This window comes from Rhinolophus sinicus, chromosome 16, assembly GCF_057876585.1.
Source record: "Rhinolophus sinicus isolate RSI-liver-muscle chromosome 16, RSI-T2T, whole genome shotgun sequence".
NCBI classification, from domain to species: Eukaryota; Metazoa; Chordata; class Mammalia; order Chiroptera; family Rhinolophidae; genus Rhinolophus; species Rhinolophus sinicus.
This window is the reverse complement of record NC_142516.1, coordinates 96,127,245-96,147,029: the sequence shown is the minus strand read 5'-3', so window position 1 is coordinate 96,147,029 and position 19,785 is coordinate 96,127,245. Positions and strand designations below refer to the sequence as shown.

Here is a 19,785-nt window from a genome sequence, read left to right as displayed (position 1 = left end):
CGAGTTGAGTGGGGATGACAACCCATTGCAGAACCGTTACACACACACACACACACACACACACACACACACACACGGAAGATGTTTCTGGCAGGTTACCCCAAAACCTGACAATAGTGCTTGCCTGTGTGCAGGGAGTAGAAAGTCAGAGACTAGAGATGGGAAGGAAGGTGTGTTTTTTGATTTCTAAAAAAATCTTGTGTGTTGTAGTCGTTTTTCAATATAAAAGGTGATAAAGAGAAAAGGGAAGCAAAATGGTCTCTAGCGTCCTTTCTTTTTCTCTTTGTAGTTATTTATTGAGCTTCATGGGGAAGATTTCAAGGCATTTTAACCACCTACTTTTACTGAATGAAATAAAAACATCAAAGTAGACATTTATATTGGGGGTAATTTAATATTTACAGTTGATCCTGGAACATTGTAGGGATTAGGGGTGCCGACCCTGTGCAGTCAAAAATCCATGTGGAACTAGCTGGCCCTCTGAATCCACGGATTCTTAACCCCGGATTGAAAACACGTATATGCTGTTTGGTTTATAGTCTGGATTTCAAATAATCACAGCGTCTCTGTGTTTCTAGTGCTAAAAATAGCACAGTCAGTTCTAAAAGTAATGGCTGCCATGGATGCTCTACTGTAATTTCATTTCTTGAAAATAATGTCTGAATTTCTAATTAATTTAAGGTTTCTAGTTAATTTAACAGGTAGAATGGTCATTTCATAAATTTCTGTTGTGAATGCAGGAGATGGTATGGTTCATAGTATATATGCTCAATACATTTGGGCATTATTTTGTGGTAGTAATGGATACAAAGCCTTATTCAACCACTCACCTAAATCTACCACACAGATTACTATTGTCACCAAAACATAAATTCTAAGCAGAAATAGTAAGTTAATATCCAGATAATGCATTTGGATCCTTCTATATATGATTTGAGCCAGTGTAGAATGGACCAAAAAATATTTTTTTCATGAAATCCTCATTCTACAAAATATGATGACATATAAATGACACAAAATGATCTATGCAAAACTGATTGGTCAACAGGGTCTTTGTGTACAATGTAGACTCTACAATACAGTCAGGAATCAATAAATAAGCACAAAGGTCTCCCAGCAGTAAAGTCGATGAACTTTTTCAAAAGAGATGAGACCACCCAAAGACCCATTTATATTTCTTTCAAGTTCATTTCTATTTGGATCATTTAATCTAGTTTCTCAGGAATGGAGAGAGGAAGTGAATGTCGGAGACAGATAATTCAGCAGCAAAGAATGACAGTTGACTGCTTGGTGGGGGTGGTAAAACAGTAGAGCTGCCCACAGGGACAGTTCTAGGGACAGGCGCCCCTAGATTTTTATATTACAGCACAATGCAGCAGTTGGTCCAACCAGGGAAGGCTCACTTATATTTTATGTACCTGTCTTTAGAGTGCAGGTAATTGGAACTCATTTTTGAAAAACTTGTTCAGAAAAATGTTTTAGATGGACAGTGATGTTTCAAGTAACGTAGAAAAAAACGGGTCTGAAGAGTCCCTGTTCCCCTGTGATTATACTTAAATCAGGAAAGTTGGTGTATTGGGTTGTAAAAACCCCAAATAATAATAATCTAAGTATCATTTATTTGATGAATGCCCACTCTGTGCTTGATTTACAGTGTAGAGACTTGATGTTTTCCAACCCTATAGGACAGGCGTTATTAAAACCATCTTACAGATGAAGAGACTGAGGATCTGAGAGTTCCCAAAATGACTTAGCTGACAGGTGGCAGAATTGGTGTTCAAACTTGAGTGTCTTTGGCTCCAATGTGTGAAAATACACATTTTCTCTCCTCTATCAACATGGCTTGAAAAACAAAATTGCAGACATTTACTCCCAGTGAATGCACCTCTTCTATCTCTTTCTCCTCTCTCTTTCCCTTTGTTTTCCCTTCTGCTCTCTTCCTTTTCCCCTTCTTCCTCGTGTTTTAACTTGTATACGAGACCCTTCCAGTCCAACCTGCCGAGATCAAAGCGTGATTCTGAGACATTGCCTTTGCTTGAGCCTTTGACATGGAGAGGCTGAACCAGTGAATGGCGAGGTCCCTGCCCCCCAAGGGTCACGTGCCTGCCTTGAGACTGAGTGGGAGGCCCCTTCCTACGCTTAAATCCTTCGGTTGCGCTCGTCTCTCTCAGCAACCAAAGTGCTGAGCACACACTTCTGTCCCCAGGCAGAACCACGTGGCTTATGCACAGAGCCCACAAAAAAACAGCGATGGCCTCCTCTCAAAGATGTAGTACACATCCCAAGAAATTCTCTGTGAATCTGTATCTTCATTTTTTTCCCGCTGATTACTGGAGTAATAGATGCTTTTTGCAAAAATAAATAAATAATTACAGAATTATAAAAATTGCAACTACCTAATCATTCCACTAATTCCCCTCCCCATCAATCATCCCTGTTAACAATTTTAAAGAAATTATAACTTGTGAATTAATTCTCCAGATCACATGTTTGGGTTTTTTGGTTTTTTTTCTTCCTCCTTTGGTTTGGAGCACAGGTCTAGCTGGAGCACTCAGGATTAAGAAGATGGTTGGTCTTTCGCTTTCTTCTCTTCCCTACACTTGGTTGTACATGTTCAAGGTGAAAGGCAGGCAGAGTAACTGAAAGGAGGAAGGAAGGTATCACTCCTCCAAAGTGTGATTGAGTTCATTAGTAAAAAAAAAAAGAAAAATCCAGATTGAAGTGTTCTTGCTAATATTCTTTATCGAGTAGTTTATTAAGTACAGGGAATACTATCCTTTTTGTTAGTTTTCATTTAATTTTGGGCCAATAAGTATTGTTTAGTTGACTGTGAATATAAATATGGATGAAGAAATTAAACTATAAAAAATGTGTAGGAAAATGGGAATTTTACACTACCTGGGATTTGCATTCTGGCCTCTGTAGTTTACAGATGAGAGGCTGAGGCCTGGGGGTGGGGGAGGTTGGTCTGAGCCTTCCTCCCTCTGTGCATCCAGCCAAGTTTGTGGGTGTACTCCGCATGCTCTCGGCATACATGCTCTTCTTGCAGTTCTTAAGCTACAGTCTGCTTTTTTTTTTTTAATGGCCAGTGTTTTATAGAAACCATCACAAAGTATGGATAACCAGTGTTAATATTTGATATGTAATCTTTGAGACATTTTCCTATGTACATATCCGATACCTGATAGACGGTACAGTGTAGTGGTGTGAAGTCTGAGTCTGGAATTAAACTGTGTAGGTTCGAATGCTGATCCCAACATTAGCTTTGTCACCTTGGTTAAGGTACATAGCGTGTTTCCCCGAAAATAAGACCTAGCCGGACAATCAGCTCTAATGCATCTTTTGGAGAAAATTACTATAAGACTGCTTTTATTTTATTATAAGACCCAGTCTTATGTAATATAATATAATTAATATAATACTGGGTCTTATATTAAGTTTTTGCTCCAAAAGACACATTAGAGCTGATTGTCTGGCTAGGTCTTATTTTTGGGGAAACACGGTACCTTTTGGGAAGTTCCATACTTCCATCCATGAAATGGGAATAATGATAATGCTGTTCTCGTTGGGAATGAGTATGAATTAATGAGCTAATGTGTCAAAAGTTCCTGGCATAGAGTAAGCACCCAATAAATGTTAGTACTCATTATTAACATTTTGTGAAAATTGGGATCATACTTCTAATTCTATATTAGAACTTATTTTTTAAACTATCATGAACACATAATCTGCATCATTCTTTTCGTGATTGCGTTATAATTATATTATGTGATCTGCTATCATTTATTTAGTTCCTAAACTTATGGAAAGGATCATAATGTGGGTCAAAGAGCCATTAGTCTTGCCCATCCTTGGAAAACAATTCTGTATTCTGACATCCAAATCCAGAGAAGCTGAAGACCTGTAGTGCCACACAGTTTTATCCGAACAAGACTACAGTGTTCCTTTATTAATAACAAATATGTAAGAATCTTCCTACTGTTGGACAACATCAAACTGCTACCATTTCATGTGCTCTCTAACTGGAGAGACTTCTGGGCTTGTACGCTTATGAAATTTTTTATTAGTTATCCTCTTTTTCTAAAATACCATCGTTGATAGCGAAGTACTTATTTTCTGCCTCAATAAGTGAATACATGTCTGAATGTTTCCCTGACTTTAGTTACTGAACATTCACAAGAGCGGCTTAATTAGAAAAGAAGAAATTGCCATAATTCTGCCCTAAGCTGCAATAATGCAGCAGTGGGGGTCCTGGAGAATCTTTCTTATTCAAATGCTCGTGGCTTCTTGAATAAAGTGGATGACTAAGTATATCGTAAGAGAGATTATTAGCAGTGGGAGGCACATTTGAACTTGCTGAGAGAGCTGCCTTTGTCTCTAGGAAGGCCGGCACTTCTTAATTATTAGACCAGGTCTTCGTTTTATCCCGGCGTCTTTCTTTTTTCACGCTTGCAATGTCTGAATAGCTTTCTATTGCCTGTTAATCCCCGCAGGAATGTGGCTTTGGCTACGGGGAGGATGCCCAGTGTGTGACATGCCGGCCGCACAGGTTCAAGGAGGACTGGGGCTTTCAGAAATGCAAGCCGTGCCTGGCCTGTGGGGTGGTGAACCGCTTCCAGAAGGCAAACTGCTCTGTCACCAGTGATGCCGTGTGCGGGGACTGCCTGCCAGGGTACGTTGGACGATTTCTCTCCCTCGTAATTATTCAATTATGTTTACACAGGCCTTTCTCTTCTTCCCTTCCAAACGTGAATGCACACTGATATTAACCCGAACACATTTATTGAGTGTTCATGACTTTGCATCTCAACAGTCACCACTAGATTCTCCATGCCTGTGCCATGCACGGTGACAGGCGCTGGTTATAAATAAAAGGAATAAGCGTACTAACAAAGGATCGGTGTCGCGAAAATCTAAAGAGTTTCTACAAATCAATAGAAAAGAAAACATGGATAAATGGACAAAAGAATGAACAGGCAATTCACAGAAGAGGAAAAACGTATGGTCGCGTGATCATAGGAAGATAGTCATCCTCACTGGGGACCAGGAACATGCAAATCACAACCATTCAGTCCTTTCAACAGATATTTGCCCAGCAGCCACAAGGCATTGCTTTAGGTAAAGCTAGGCATTGCTTAGGTCAGGAGGCAAAGATCCCTACCCAGGTGGAGGTTATAGTCTGATAAGTTTTTAAAAAATATCTAAACAGTAAATCTTAGAGAAGTGAATTATTCAGAAAGGCAGGAGATGGTGATTTCTATGGGAAAAAGAAAACCTAGAGCAGTAAGGGGCATAGGCAGGTTGCAGAATTAGAGTGTAGGCATTACTGGAAAGGAGAGGTCTGGGCAGAGACTTGAAGGAGATAAGGCAGGTAGCCGAGCAGATGTGTGGAGGAAGAGCCCTGGGACACACGGAACCGTTAGAGACAGGCCCTACGAGTTTTTAAGAAGCTGCTAGGGTTATCTTCAGGAAAAGGGAAGAGTAAAGCAGAAGAAGAGAGGGTGGGAGGAAGTGCGCATGTGTGAAGGGTGAACACCTTAAATGTGCACATTGAAAATGAACCCAGACAATGGAAAGAAAGGAGACTCCACCTGGCACAGGTGGAATTTTAAAGGAGGAATTTTAAAATTTTCAGTCCTCCCAGGTAACCATTGGACAGATATGCCAGATACACCTGCTTGGCTTATCTGGTGGCATGGGAGTGAGAGGCATTACTGCCCGAGCTAAGAAGGGAGGGTGACCAGGCAGAATATCAGGATACTTTCATGGGTGTAGAGTGCAGCCTGTGTTACCAACCAAAGACAGAAGAGAGAGGAGCCAGAATTCCTGGAGCTGTGGAAAGCAGGCTTTCTTTATTGCTGACATAAAACAACCAGAAATAACAGCACTACAGGAGCAGCAAACGTTTATTATTTAGAACGCACCAGACACTTGGCTAAACCCTTTACATGAGTTATGTTCTGTACTGTTCACAGTGTTTTAAAAATGAAGGTGAGCCTTATCCGGGCTGCAGGTTATTCAGGCAAGATCACTGAGCCAGTTCGCGGTGGGACTTGCCTGGGGCCACATCCAGGAGTCTAAGTCACTATTATAAGAATCTACAAGGATGGTGACTGGACTCGACCAGGACATGACCACAGGACCAGGGTGCTTTTGACTAAATGGCACAGTGCTAATTCTGGGGCTCTGGTTGAGGCGAGAGGGGGAGAGAAAGCTCTGGGCCTGAAGGGCAGAAGCAGGGTAGGACATAGCCTGTGGGTCACGCATGGCCTGTGCAATGACTCAACACTGAAATAGGTGCAAGAAGCAGTGGGCTAACAGCAAAAGCACAAGCACCCAAAGAAAAAAGAGCTGGAGTGGACGTCATGGAAATTCAAATCTTTTGTGCTTCAAAGGCTACCCTCCAGAAAATGAAAAGGCATCCCACAGAATTAGAACAACTATTTGTAAATCATATATGGGATAAGGGACTATCTTACCTAAAATATATAAAGAACTCCTACAACTCAATAATAAAAAGGCAAATAGCCCAATTAAAATATGGGCAAAGGATTTGAGTAGACATTTCTCCAAAGAAGATGTACAAATGGCCTATAAGCACGTGAAAAAATGCTCAATGTCATTAGCCATCAGGGAAAGGCCAATTAAAACTGCATATGGGTACTTCACATCCATTAGGATGGCTATAACCAAAATGACAGACAATAACAAGTGGTGGGGAGGATGTGGAGAAATCGGGACCCTTATACACTGTTAGAGGGAATGTAGAATGGTGCAGCCACTTTGGAAAACAGTCTGGCAGTTCCTCAACAGTTAAACATAGAGTTAGTTACCATGTGAGCTGGCAATTCTGCTCTTAGGTATGTAACCAAGAGAACTGAAAACATATCCATACAGAAACTTGTACACAAATGTTCATAGCAGCATTATTCATAGTAGTGAAAAATGGAAACAACCCAAATGTTCATCAACTGATGAATGGACAAACAAAATGGAGTGTATTTAAACATTGGAATTTTATTCAGCGTTAAAAAGGAATGAATGACTGATGTGTGCTACAAAATGGATGAAGCTAGAAGAGGTTATGTTAAGTGAAAGAAGCCAGTGACGAAAGACCACCACCTATTGTGTGATCCCATTGTATGAAATGTCTGGAATGGGCAAATTTATCGAGACAGAAAGTAAATACAGTGGTTATCTAGGGCTGGTGGTTGGGAGGGTTGGGGAGAATGGGGTCGGGGGCAGCGCGACTGCCAAAGGGTACGGAGTTTCTGTTTTGGCATGATGAAAATGTTCTAAAATTGATTGTGCTGATGGTTACACAACTCTGTGAATATACTGAAGACCACTTAATTATATATTTTAAATGGATGGATTCTATGGTTTGCGAATTATATGTCAATAAATCTGTTGTTTCATAAAAAAGTAATGGTCTATAATCTCAGAAGACACTGATACCTACGAATAACATCACCCAGAATTTTGATCTTGTACAAATCTATTCGAGAACACACACTGAACATCTGACACATCTTTATTGTTCCTGTTCTACAATTTTGCTGAAAGCGTGTCTGTGCATGTCTGCTCTCTTCATCTGGGGGCAGGGAGAAGGGGAAATCCACAGGAGGTAATGCCCAACTTATGCTTGTCTTAAGGAATAGGGCTGAGGTGGGCAGTGCCCAGAGGGCGTGGGGAAAAGCACAGGACACGGGGCTCTAGTTTTACAAAGAGGGAACCCAGGAGGTGTGCTGCTGGAGTGTGAGAGAGGGTACGTCTCCCGGGAGCTCCCACCAAATGTGCTTCCCCGCTTAACCTCCCTTGTCATCTGAGCCGACTGCTTTAGTTTCTACAATGTTTGCTCATTCTTTAAATAAATGCTTAGATGTGGGAAAGTTAGAAATGAGTAGACATTTGAATGATGTTTCATAGTTTATTTATATGATTAGTTTAAAATTACATCCTTTCTAAGCCGGCATGAATGTATGAGGCAGGCAATAATTATATAGTGAATTTTACCCAGGTCTTCCAGAGTGTTTTAAAACTGCTCATCCAGCTTAGAATATGATTTGCAAATATTTTCTCCCATATTGCAGGTTGCCCTTCACTGTCGATTGTATCTTTGATTTTTAATCCTAGAAGGAATTATTATTATAATTTAAAACTTTTTTTAGTGTGACTTACTTTTTTTTGACCACTTCATTGAGGTGTGACTGACTTGTGAAAGGCTGTACATATTTCATGTATACACCGCCAGTGAGTTTGGGTGTAAGCATACATTGATTGTATCCTGTGATGCACTAGTTTTCAGTTCAATGTAGCCTAACTTACCTACTTTTTCTTTTGCTGCCTGTTTCATATATGCATTTTTATTGCCTTTTGGTGTCATATCCAAAGAATTATTGCCAAATTTAATGTCGTGAGGCTTTTCTCCTATGTTTTCTTCCAGGAATGTTATAGTTTTGGGTCTTTCATTTAGGTCTTCAATTTGTTTTGAATTAATTTTTTATATGGTGTAAGACAAGGGTTGCACTTCGTTCTTTTGCGTGTGGATATCCAGTTTTACTAGCACTGTTTGTTGAAGAGACTGCCCTGTTCCCCATTAAATGTCTCTGTTCCCTTGTCAAAGATCATTTGACCATATGCGTGAGGGTTTACTTCTAGGCTCGCTTCTGTCCCGTTGGTCTACAAGTCTCTGTTTATGCCAGTACCACACTGCATTCATGACTATTGCTTTGTAATATATTTTGATATCAAGAAGTGTGAATCCTCCAATTTTGTTCTTTTATTCTGACTTTATAAATTCCAAAATAAATATCTTTAATTAAAATTTGGTGGAAAATCATCATATTACAATCATTTGGACAGATTTTCATAGTCAAATGAAAATGGACTATTGAGCGAATATGGAAGGTATTGGCCATTTGAGATAACTTACCTGGTTTCAAATGCAAATTTTGCTTCAATCATAACTTATACAGATTTGTTACTGCATTGTCCAATTTCACAGAATAACTGCTTCTACCTGTCCTCCGTAGATTTGATCTATAAATTTATTCTCCATTATCACTATTTTTGTCATAGAAAAGTTTGAAGCTTTCTATATAAAAAAAAATTGCTTAAATTCTCACCATGTAGAAATAATCACTGTTAATATTTGGTATATAATATCCTTATCATTTTTTCAATGCAAATATATACACATAAATATTTTTTAGCTGCTTTGGCAAATGATCTGAAAGAATCTATACCAAACATGTTTGTACCAAATTTAATTATGTTATTCACACTTCTTATTTTTCACTTAATGATATTTCATGAGTAAAAATGCTGTGCGATAGGTCTGCATTATTGTTTCTAAAGGTCACCTTGGATTCCTTTGCCTTGGGTCTACTGCAGTTAGTCATATTCACTGTAGGATATTGGGATTATGCCTCGTAAACAATACTGTGATTGCATCGTTCTACCTACAATTTCACCCACCTGATTATTTGCTTAGGATACATTTCAAAAAATGAAATTATTGGGTGAAGGATGTAAACTATTTTGTTGAGCTCTGATGACATATTGCTAAATTGCTCTCCTACAAGTAGCAATTTATATTCCCACTGGTAATATAGGCACCTACCTATTTGCCTATGCTCACACCAACACTTTCTCAATTTTTTAAGTAAAAATGGTATATTGTCATTTCAATTTATATTTACTTGATTAGAAATGAGGTCAAACATTTTAATGTTAAATTAAAAATCGTATCATTCTTCTTCGTTTTAATTATGAAAATTAAAAATTATGAAATTTCATTCTTTTGGAAATTAAAGTTCCTTGCCTGTTTTTCCGCTTTCACCACACTGATTTTTAAGCTTAATGTTGTAGACTTAAGTTATAGACAATACTATGATTAGGACTATTTCTCAATTTTCTTTTGCCCACTAACTATGTTGATGATGCTTTGTTTTTGCTCTTCTTGTGTCTTTAATAGTGTGTGTGTGTGTGTGTGTGTGTGTGTGTGTGTGTGTTTTCAAAACTGTTCATCTCTTCCATTCTAGCCCCTGGGTCTCTTGTCATGCCTAGAAATATGTCCCTCTATCAAGATTGTATAAATGTCTTGCTACATTTTTCCATTGCTTTTATGGTTTGCTTGACTTTTTCGGTCTCTGAATTTCAAATGTGAAACACTAGCGCTTTATTTATAAGGCATCATTTAAATTGATTTCCTATTTTCTCACCAGCACCCCCACCTCAACATAGAAAAAGTGAGGCCGAGTAGAATCTACAAAGTTATGTTTCGTGGAATTGGTATTTCTTAAGTGTTCACTACATGCTCAGGAGCCTTTCTAAGCATGTCTGTCTAAGATACTATTTAAGCCTTTGAGAACCTTTTTTATTTTTTTTTAAACAATAGAACTGGTAATGGAGACTGCCAGTACTTTATGACATAAATCTGTTCATTGCAACTGTGAGCTTAGATAAAAGAGCTAACGAGGATTATTTTCTTTTCTCTTCTAGATTTTATAGGAAGACAAAACTTGTTGGTTTTCAAGACATGGAGTGTGTACCTTGTGGAGACCCGCCTCCGCCTTACGAACCACACTGTGAGTGAACTCCATACAAACACATCAGAAAGGCTCTTGGCCTTTTTTAAAAAAAAACAACCTTTGTTCAGTTGGGAAATGCAGCAAAATCTTTCTCTGCTGTGGGGCTTACAGTGTGCACTCTTTTATCAAGCTTCCAGCAGGACAGAAAGCTCTTTTGTTGTATGCCTCAGTCAGCAAACTGTGTCCATTGATTTGAATCTCAAAGTGAAATACATTTTGCTGTTGTTGTCCTCCATTCAAACTCTTATCTTTCATTCTAGATAGGTAATTCAGACAATTCCAATTAACTAGGTGGTCCAAATCCTAATGCATAATGTCTCTGCACCACTGCCCCACGAATTCCCGTGTTTTCCCGTCTTAGTCCCCAGACACTGCCGTGCAGTGTCTTCTCTGCCACTCCAGAGACCTGCCTCTCCTTGAATCACCTGTCCTAATCAACAAATTGTTAAATGGAATCTTAGTTCATTTTGTTCACTCCTCTATTTTTCTCATTTAACACATAAACAAGAGAAAACCCATTATGGGCAGGGACTATAACTGTAAATGAGAAAATTGTGCCTTTCCTCTTTGTATTACTATTAGTTAATCTTTTCGACAATACTTTTTCCCTCAGACATAAAAGGTATTTGTTACAAGTTTTACAAACCTGCATTGATCTTGAATGGGAAGAAGAGCGGCTCATCACTCTTCTTAATCCTACGTATAAATCTGGCCAATGAAAGCCCATGGGTGTTGGGCCAGGAAAGACATCTTGCAGGTGGCCCCCCTGGTATGCTCAGGGCATGCCAGGCTTCACTGAGAGGGCTTTGGTGAGCTGTGCTTCACTGTACACAAGACACAGGCAGTCCAGGTGGAGGAGGAAGGCGGGGCCTGTCCATGCATAGGTAGCTCATGCCTTCCTGGGGGGACTTTGTTTATCAATGTTTAAATTTTGGGGTTGTTTTGATGTAATTTTCAATGCATGGGATTGGTCCTATTGCTCCTTTCTGTGACAAAAGCTCCCTCTGAACTAATTGAAAGTTATTGCATTATTTGATAACGTCACATAGTCTTTCTGTCTCCAAAAACATCATGGAATTTTGTGGTTCATGTTATCATGTCCATTACCAAAATGCATTACTTTCTATTCTTCACTTGAAGTAACAGAAAATCAAAAGCAAAAAAAAAAATTTCACTCTTTTATAGCAATGTATTTTGACCCTCATTTTTATACTATGCAAACATTCACCAAATAATTCATTGCAATTAACAAATGCAATATTGAATACCTGTTAAGTATTAGTCACCATAGAGAAATGATATGTTTTACTTGATTTTCTCAGTATCCCGTCATCAGCCCACATTTGTCGTTGAGGACACCAGGTCCAGAGAGGTTAATAGCTTTCCATTGATGGCTGGTAATTGGCAGACATTATTCAAACCCAAGTCTCTCTCACTCCAAATAGTGTACTCTTTCCATACTCTACTAGCTCCCAAAGAAAAACCAAACTATCTAATCTGTACTCTGTTGGCTGATGTCATCTACTGCTTGTTGACTTTTTGTTACACTGTTTGTTTTAATGTTCATCATTTAATGAAAACTCTAAAGATCTAACATAGAGAAGATCCCGAAAGAGCCTCTTTCTGCTACACAATCCATAAAATGCCATGTCTTCTTCCAGTTAAAACAGGGGCAGCAGCCTGGTCTTGCCCATGGGTCAGCTCAGCCATCATTTTGTCCAGAAGGCAAAGATTATGCTCTTTATCCCCAACTACCATAAAAGAGTTAGTCAAGTAATTGGTATTGCCCAGTTTAGAGTTGGAAAGTACTCGTTTTTATTTTTTTTCTTTCCTGTTTAATTTATTGGGCTTAAATTTAATATAATCTAGTCATAGGTCTGAGGCATTGGAATTTTTTTGCCTTTGGGGATCTGGCAAAGTTTGGACATCATAAATTATCCTTTAAACATAGATTTCACATTTAACTTTTAATGCCTTGTAAAGCCCTAATTAAGTTATTAACATAATTTGAAAAGAAAATTAACTAGTTTACCTTACGTGTATAGATATATTTCTCCGTATATGAAACTTTTTAGGAAGCAAAGACAAATAAATTATTTTTAAAAGTCAGAAATGCAGTGTGCACAGCTAATGGCCTTTCAAATCATGAAACAACAGTCTGGTGGTCTTTAGTGAGCGCTAATCCTTATCTCTGTGAAGGGAAATTTGCTGCCTTTGGCACAGTTCTTGGGAGTAATTCCAGAACACAACTAATCTCCTCAAAAGAGATCTTGACGTCTTTGGGGGAAATTATGTAAGATGCCTTATGTTTTCATTTCTTCTACTTTGGGCTTTTCAACTTATCCACAAAAAAACTGCTTCTTCAGTGATTTTTCTCCCATGAGGAGCTCCTGTGTTATTTAGACTCTTAGTAGTTAGCTAGAAGAAAGTGACGCCACTCAAACTACCTCAAGTACTGGCATTTGTTTCAAGGATACAGGTGCTAGTGAGAGAGGCTGGAACTTCCCAGAACTCGGGGGTAGCCCTTACTGGGGACCCCGGCAGCCCTGGAGTCTGGAGGCCATGGCCCCTCGGAAGCAGGAGGAGCCCGCATCAGCGTCACACAGCCACTTGCTCAGCCTGCAGGCCTCTCTTTATGCCTCCTGCTTTTCCCTCATACTTTCAATGGACTGCTTTGGTCTGTACTTCTCTTTCACGCTCCTGAAGGAGAGAGTCTGATTGGTGTAATTAAATACCATTGTCCTTTGAGGCAGAGCCATTTCCGTCCACCTGCTAAACAAATATTTGAGTGGCAGGCACACACCATGAAAGACAGATAGATCCCTGTCCTTTTCTTCATGAAAGGTACAGTGTAGTAGGACGTTGTCATGTAACTACTCCAAGTTCAACAGTGTTCAGATGCGACACAGAGGCAGAATTGTGACTGCTCAGTCCCACATCTGGAAGGATCCATGGCGCTCTAGGGCTGTATACTGGGTAATGACGTAGGAGCTTTGGGGAAAGCTTTGGAGCTGGATTTAAAGGATCAGTTAGAGGAGGATGAGCCTGAAAAGGAGACTAAACAGAGAGGCCAGAGAAGTTGGGGGAGAGCAGGAGAGTGTAGCATCCTGTAGCACTGGACGCCCTGTGAAGTTGAGTCAGTTGACACTGGAAATGTCCTTTTCACCCTGGAGGTCTGTGGTGACATTGACAAGAACCATTTTACTGAGTAACGGAAATAGAAGCCAGATTATACTGGAACAAGAAGTCACTGCAAGGGGAGGATGGAGACGATTATAGACAGTTCTCCGCAGATGTTTGCCTGTGAAGGTGACACACGGAGTGGGCAGGCAAGGGAGGGGTTTTGTCTTACTTCATGTTTCAGTTGAGAGACACATCTGCATGTTTGCAGGTTGAAGGGAAGGATCTAGTTGAAAGAGGTCGATTCTTTTATATGAGAGAACAAAGAATGACCAGACATAGAGGGTTTGTAGGAGAAAGATCCCAAAGCACAGGTGTCGGGTTGGTCTTCTCTGGGAGGAGAGAGGGGCAACTTCCTGGGGTCACCAGGCAAGGAGGGCGTGGGGCCCCTAGGCGTTCAGCGGTCGGGGGAGAGGGGCTCATATACACGGCTTCTGTGTGTGTGACAGAGGAGGCACCGAGGTCTGCCTGGTGAAGCCGGAGCCGAGGAACTCAGAGGCTGAAAGAGGTTCTCATGACAGAGAGTGGGATGCAAGCTGATTAGAGAAAATAGTGGGTTTCCCAGTAGCATCCAAGGTGAAGTCTGTGGTCATAGTGAGGCATCGTTTGCTCCTTATATATCATCTGGAGGGGCTTTTGCCATGGGAGTGACTCAGCCCACCTCTGAAGCGGCCCCAGTACATACACTAGTTGTACCTAAATGTGCAGCATATAACAAGCTACAGACAGGTCTTTAAAAAGGATGACTGTCTGTGTTAATAACACAAGCATAATTTTAAATGAATGTAATACATTTTCTTATATTTCTATAATACCTGAGGCAAACCAAAGTAGCAATTTAACAGAAAACACAAGAATGAAAACTTCCCATGTATCTGTTAACTCTCCAAAGGGCCACCCAAAGTCCATTCCTGTCTATGGCTGGTGTAACTTTGGTCGAGTGACTTACGTAACTAACTCCCTGAGGGTTAGGCTTTGTCCCTGTAAAATGGGGTGACACCTACCTGCTAAGGTTGTTGTAAGTACTGAATAGTCAATATGTATAAGTCTCCTGGCACAGCGTCTACCAATGGGCAGGTGTCCAGTCTGTTGGCTCCCTTCACTCCGTCTACCATATAATGCATCTTGGATGTGGTATCTTATCTCCTGGCATTTGGGAGCACTTGCTGTCTTGAGAAAGGACCAAGTGACTGCCCAGGGATTCAGCAAAGGCAATGGTTCAAATGACAGCAGTGAGCTAGTACTGCGTAAGTGTCCAACTCCATAGGAAGTGGCATAATGAGAGATGGAGGAAACCTCACCCATCAGGTAACAAAACGGGTTCTCTACAGCTCACATTTGTAATAGTGTGTCTAAATGTAAGTTTCCCTGTTTGTAGGGTAAAACCTGTATTCCTTGTAAAGTGATTTCACAACCAAGAAAGACGTTTCTATCCCTCTGACTCTTTACTCTATATTGACCCAGTTTTAAGAAGTCCTGAAAAATTGGGCGTCTAGCGGAGGCAGTAGAGTAGAGCAGAACACAGTGTGGGACCTGTTGCTAGGAGTTTCGGATTCACATCTAGGCTCTGCCTCGTGCTGACAGTGAGACGCTGGGCAAATCATCTCACCACTTTGAACCTCCATTTATTCCTTGGAAAGTGGGATGGTCATACCCACGTTGGCAGGCCTTACAGAGAGCTGAACGAAATACTCTGCAGAAGCATACCTGCCACAGAGTGAGCTCCGTGATGACTGCCTGCCGGCCTGCCCTCTTCCAGATGATGGCTGCATCTGCCCTGCGTCCCTTGGCCCCACCTGGCCAGGTGGGCTCTGTGGATGACGTGGTGGTTGGGAGTGGTCCCATACAGGGAGGATCTCATGATGCAGCTGGTTTTGATGTTTGTCTTGCTGGTCCTTTACCTCCACTGGTGGGTGAGCAATGGAGGGTACCTAGCAAGGGGCTGCAGTGGGGTTTTGTGTTTGTTACTCGAATGGCTGGACTACCAGGCTGAAGAGACCCTACTTAGGCTGGTCTCTTCTCTCTGTCCCATTGCACAAGGCCTCAATGCTCCGTGCCCAACCAGTGTGAACTTTCAGCTCCCTCACCCACCCACCCAAATAATAATGGACGTGTGAATATAATCAATTAGTCCACCCATACCCTCTTTGTCAGTCACTTACAGCATTGACTTGTGAGAAGGACTGGTTGGCATGGAGCCCAGGTTGATTAGTGACATCGCTGTAAATTGCAGGTAACTAAAAGTAAGTGGAAAACCCTGCTTCAGGCTTTGCTCCTCCTTGTAGCTTCACCTCCTACCAACGGGAGCCCATGTAGAGCATTCAAGAGAAATGGGGAAAAACACACAAGAAATTTTAGAAGAACTATATTCTGCCCTGGGTCTGATAAGAAATGCAGATTTTGTATGATTTCTTTTAGCAATGTTTACTTAATGTGGAACAAATACTGTGGTTGGAACAAATGGTTTTGAAAAAATTCAAAGGGGTTTTCACCCGAGTCCAGCTTTATTTCAGTGTGTTTAACCTAGATGTTTGCTTTGTTCTTGGGGGCTTTGTAAAACAAGCCACGTGATTCCAAAGAGATAAGAGATCAGATAAGTCGCTGTGTGGGGGAAGAAAGAAAAGCAGCTCTATTGACCTGAAATTATTTAGGAATTTTACATGGCTTAAGACTGCAGGTCTCTGCACCAATAAGTAATAAGCCACATTATTAAAAAGTGATTGTTTTCCAAACGAAGCCTAAAGTATCTTCTAAGTAGGGAATCAAAGTAATTTCCAAATAAGCGTTTAAAAGAAATATTCGCTCATTCAAGGTAAGTTTTAAAGTTTAGTAGAAAAAGGTAGAACACTGTAAACAAAACATTTCCAACGTCAGAGCATACAAAACAAAATATAACATTTTGATGATTTTCTTTTTTCTATCTATACCACTGATTTTTTTTAAAAAATAGATGTAATTATGCTGTACATACTATTTTGTATCTCTTTTCCACCTAAGATGTAATTTTTTTTTTAAATGTACTATTCTCAGCATTATTTTAATGATGTTATTGAGTAAAGTATCATATAGGTCAGGGGTGTCCAAACTGCGGCCCGCGGGCCAACTGCGGCCCACAATCCATTTTTAATTGGCCTGCAGCAAATTCCAAAAATATATTTAGTTTACGTAAATAAACCAGGTGAGGCAATCTGTGCTTCACCTCAAGTGAGTGGCCCCGGCTGTTTGTATATTTTACCGCATATGGCCCTTGGTGAAAAATGTTGAAAAAAGTTGGGACACCCCTAATATAGGAATTTGGATGACAGTGGGGTTTAAGGCTGCCTATTACATTACCCATATTGCTGCTGGTCACATCTCTGTGTGGGCATCTTTCCGTATTTACACACTAATGAATTGATGCCCACAAGTGTGTTTATGGGTCCAAAGGTATTGATATTTTTGTCTCTTGACATGCAGTGCTAAATTATTTTTACGTAGGGGTACCTGGTAAATGCCTCTTTTAGAGAAAACAAAAACAAATTTAAAAGAAAATAAATTGGGAGTGTTTTGAAATCATTGCCAATAGGACTTCTCAGGTTTTCATTACAGGAGGAAAGAGAAGGTAGGGGGGTGAGGGGGTGGGAGGAGTAGGTGAATTACCAGGTCACTTGAGCTTCACCGTTTCACCAGCTCAGCTCCTGGGGTTGAACCAGTTGCTGGTGGTGTCCCAGCAGCCGAGCTCTGCATCCTGGGTATTTCAACTCCTACTGCATCTGGCCACAGTGAATGCCTGCCTAACGGGATGCAGAAGAGACACATAGAATCCAAAAGGATTTTATGTTTGCTTTGGGGAAATTATGTGATTTTGATTATATCTGTGTATGCTTTTTGTTTCTGCAGCAGAGTTCTTCTGATGATTTTGCTAATATTTGGTGGGCCAGCTTTCCCAAGGGCTTACTGGATCCTCTCAGGAAGGGTCCACAAAGCCAGTATGTGCTAATTAAGGGTTTCGTTTACTGGAGGTTTTCGAGTAGTTTGTGGTCCCCAGGCCAAAACTCTGAAGTGTCCGGCAAGGAGACTGCTGCCATGGCCTGTGTTAATGGAGCCTCGCTTTGGGGACAGTTTCAGGAACAAGATAAGTGCCAGTGTGCGTCCTGCACAAATGGCTAAGGCAGGAGAGATGGGGGACTTCATAAAGAGAGGTCTTAACAATGTAGCTCTTTCCTGTTAAACTTTCAGGGTGGGGCCATTGAGATCAAAGAGAAAACAGCCCAAGGCTTGTGGCGGACAGATTGTGAAGAAAGCCTGCCCTCCCGCTGATGTTGGAAGCAGAGATTCCCTCTGTTTTCCCTCATTTATTTGTTGGTTTAAGGCACGGTTGCTCTCCTCTTCCTTCCACTCTCTAAAGCTCCCTGCTTGTCCTTTACATCACCCTTTCTTTCTGTCAGTGTTATGCGATTTCATTATGTTATTGAAAAACAAATCTAAAGTAGGGGTAGTCAAAGGTGGCTTCTGTGGAAACCAAAGAAAGGTCTCCCTGCAGAATCCAGGCACTGGAGCGCTCTACTGAGAGGAATGCCTTTTAAGCCCTCCCGTGGAATCCATTTATTTTTTATTGGAAAGCTTGCTCTGCCAAACCAAACAGCCCTGGTGAAGGGACTGAGAAGAGAGGGAAGAAGCGAATAGAGGCAGAGATGGATGCAGCAAGAAGTGAAAAGGCAGCCTGCAGTCCAGCAGGGAGGGGTCAGAAATACTGCAAAAAGCAGCCACAGGAACTCCAAACACACTGTAATTTTGTGCCATTTAGTGTTGAGCAAACAGACCCGACCCATACATCCTAATGACTGACCCCTGAGGTTTCCTCTCTAATACCACTCAGTACGATAATTATAGTTCTCATTATTATTCCGGACACAAAAAAAAGGGTGGGGGGGATGATCAGATTACAAATTCGTTGTAGTCTTTTTAAGACAGCAGAAAAGTGTTGTGATTTATTTCAGAATGATTTCCACTGAACATAATCCTTTTTTAAGCTTATTTGCTTATCGGGTAAACAACTGTTATCTGAAAATATCTTGAACATTTGTTTATAGCAAGGTCCTCCTTTTCTAAGGATGTTGAAAAAATAAGCTGGACAGTTTTAAATGTCTTGAGCTCTTTAAAGGAAAAAGTGTGCTTTGGATGCTTGTTCGGCTATTTCAAATGTTTATCTTTACTTAGCCCTCGTTTCATTAAAGTTATAGAAATCAAAAATTCTTAAAAGAGTTTCTTAAATTCATAGGCTCTACATTCATTCTTTTCTCCTAGTATAAAATCACTAAATATTTGTGAGCCATTAACTTTTTTCCAAGTGAAGAAAAGGAAAGGAAAGAAGTGTAAATGCCTGACTGAGTCAGTTGACCGGGTGCCTTGAATGTGGAGACACTCTGGAGAGTTCTGTTGGCCTGGGAGGCAGAAGCATCCTGAGCTGCAAGTCAGGCGACCAGAGGCTTTGATCAGCCCTCCGAGAACGGTAGCAGTTGATTATTACCTAGTCAGCTATAAATCTAACTTCTCTGCCTTTATCTTCAGTCTCTTTTAGACATTTAAAGTCAATGAGCTGGTTTAAATATTTACTCATGATGAAACAGGTTGTGATTTGTTAAAGGCCGTCACTAAATTAAATGAATGTTAGATTAAGTGCAGTTTATTTAAAAAATATGTAATCCAGCAGGCCTGTTTCATTAAGTTGTGGACTTTCACAAATGGAACAGCGATTTGCATGTGTACCCTTTAAATGCTTAAAATAAATAAATGTGAAGAAAGGCAGTTTAACACTTTATGCCAAACCTGTAGTGGAAACACTCAGTTGAAGCTTAGAGATCACTCCCTTTCACACACAGGGCATTTATTCTCATGAGTTAGTATGTACGGGCTCATACTGGGACAGGAGACCAGCTCTTGTCCTCCGTGGGCCCTCGTTCTAAGAGATGGGAATGCATAGCCTTCACCAATGGAGAGGGACCCTTTTGTCTTTAAACGTGGGTGAGTG

General features: G+C 40.6%; 1 protein-coding gene across 7 annotated transcripts in view; it reads left to right on the top strand.

The window, feature by feature from the left end:
• Positions 1 to 19,785, top strand: part of TNFRSF19 (TNF receptor superfamily member 19) — an 87,529-nt gene that overhangs the window by 27,295 nt on the left and 40,449 nt on the right. For all 7 annotated transcript variants that reach the window (XM_019736609.3, XM_088792721.1, XM_074330038.2 and 4 more), the window contains exons 4-5: positions 4,494 to 4,672; positions 10,507 to 10,592. In XM_019736609.3, coding sequence (XP_019592168.1) covers positions 4,494 to 4,672; positions 10,507 to 10,592 — 265 coding nt within the window. The remainder of the gene's footprint in view (positions 1 to 4,493; positions 4,673 to 10,506; positions 10,593 to 19,785) is intronic.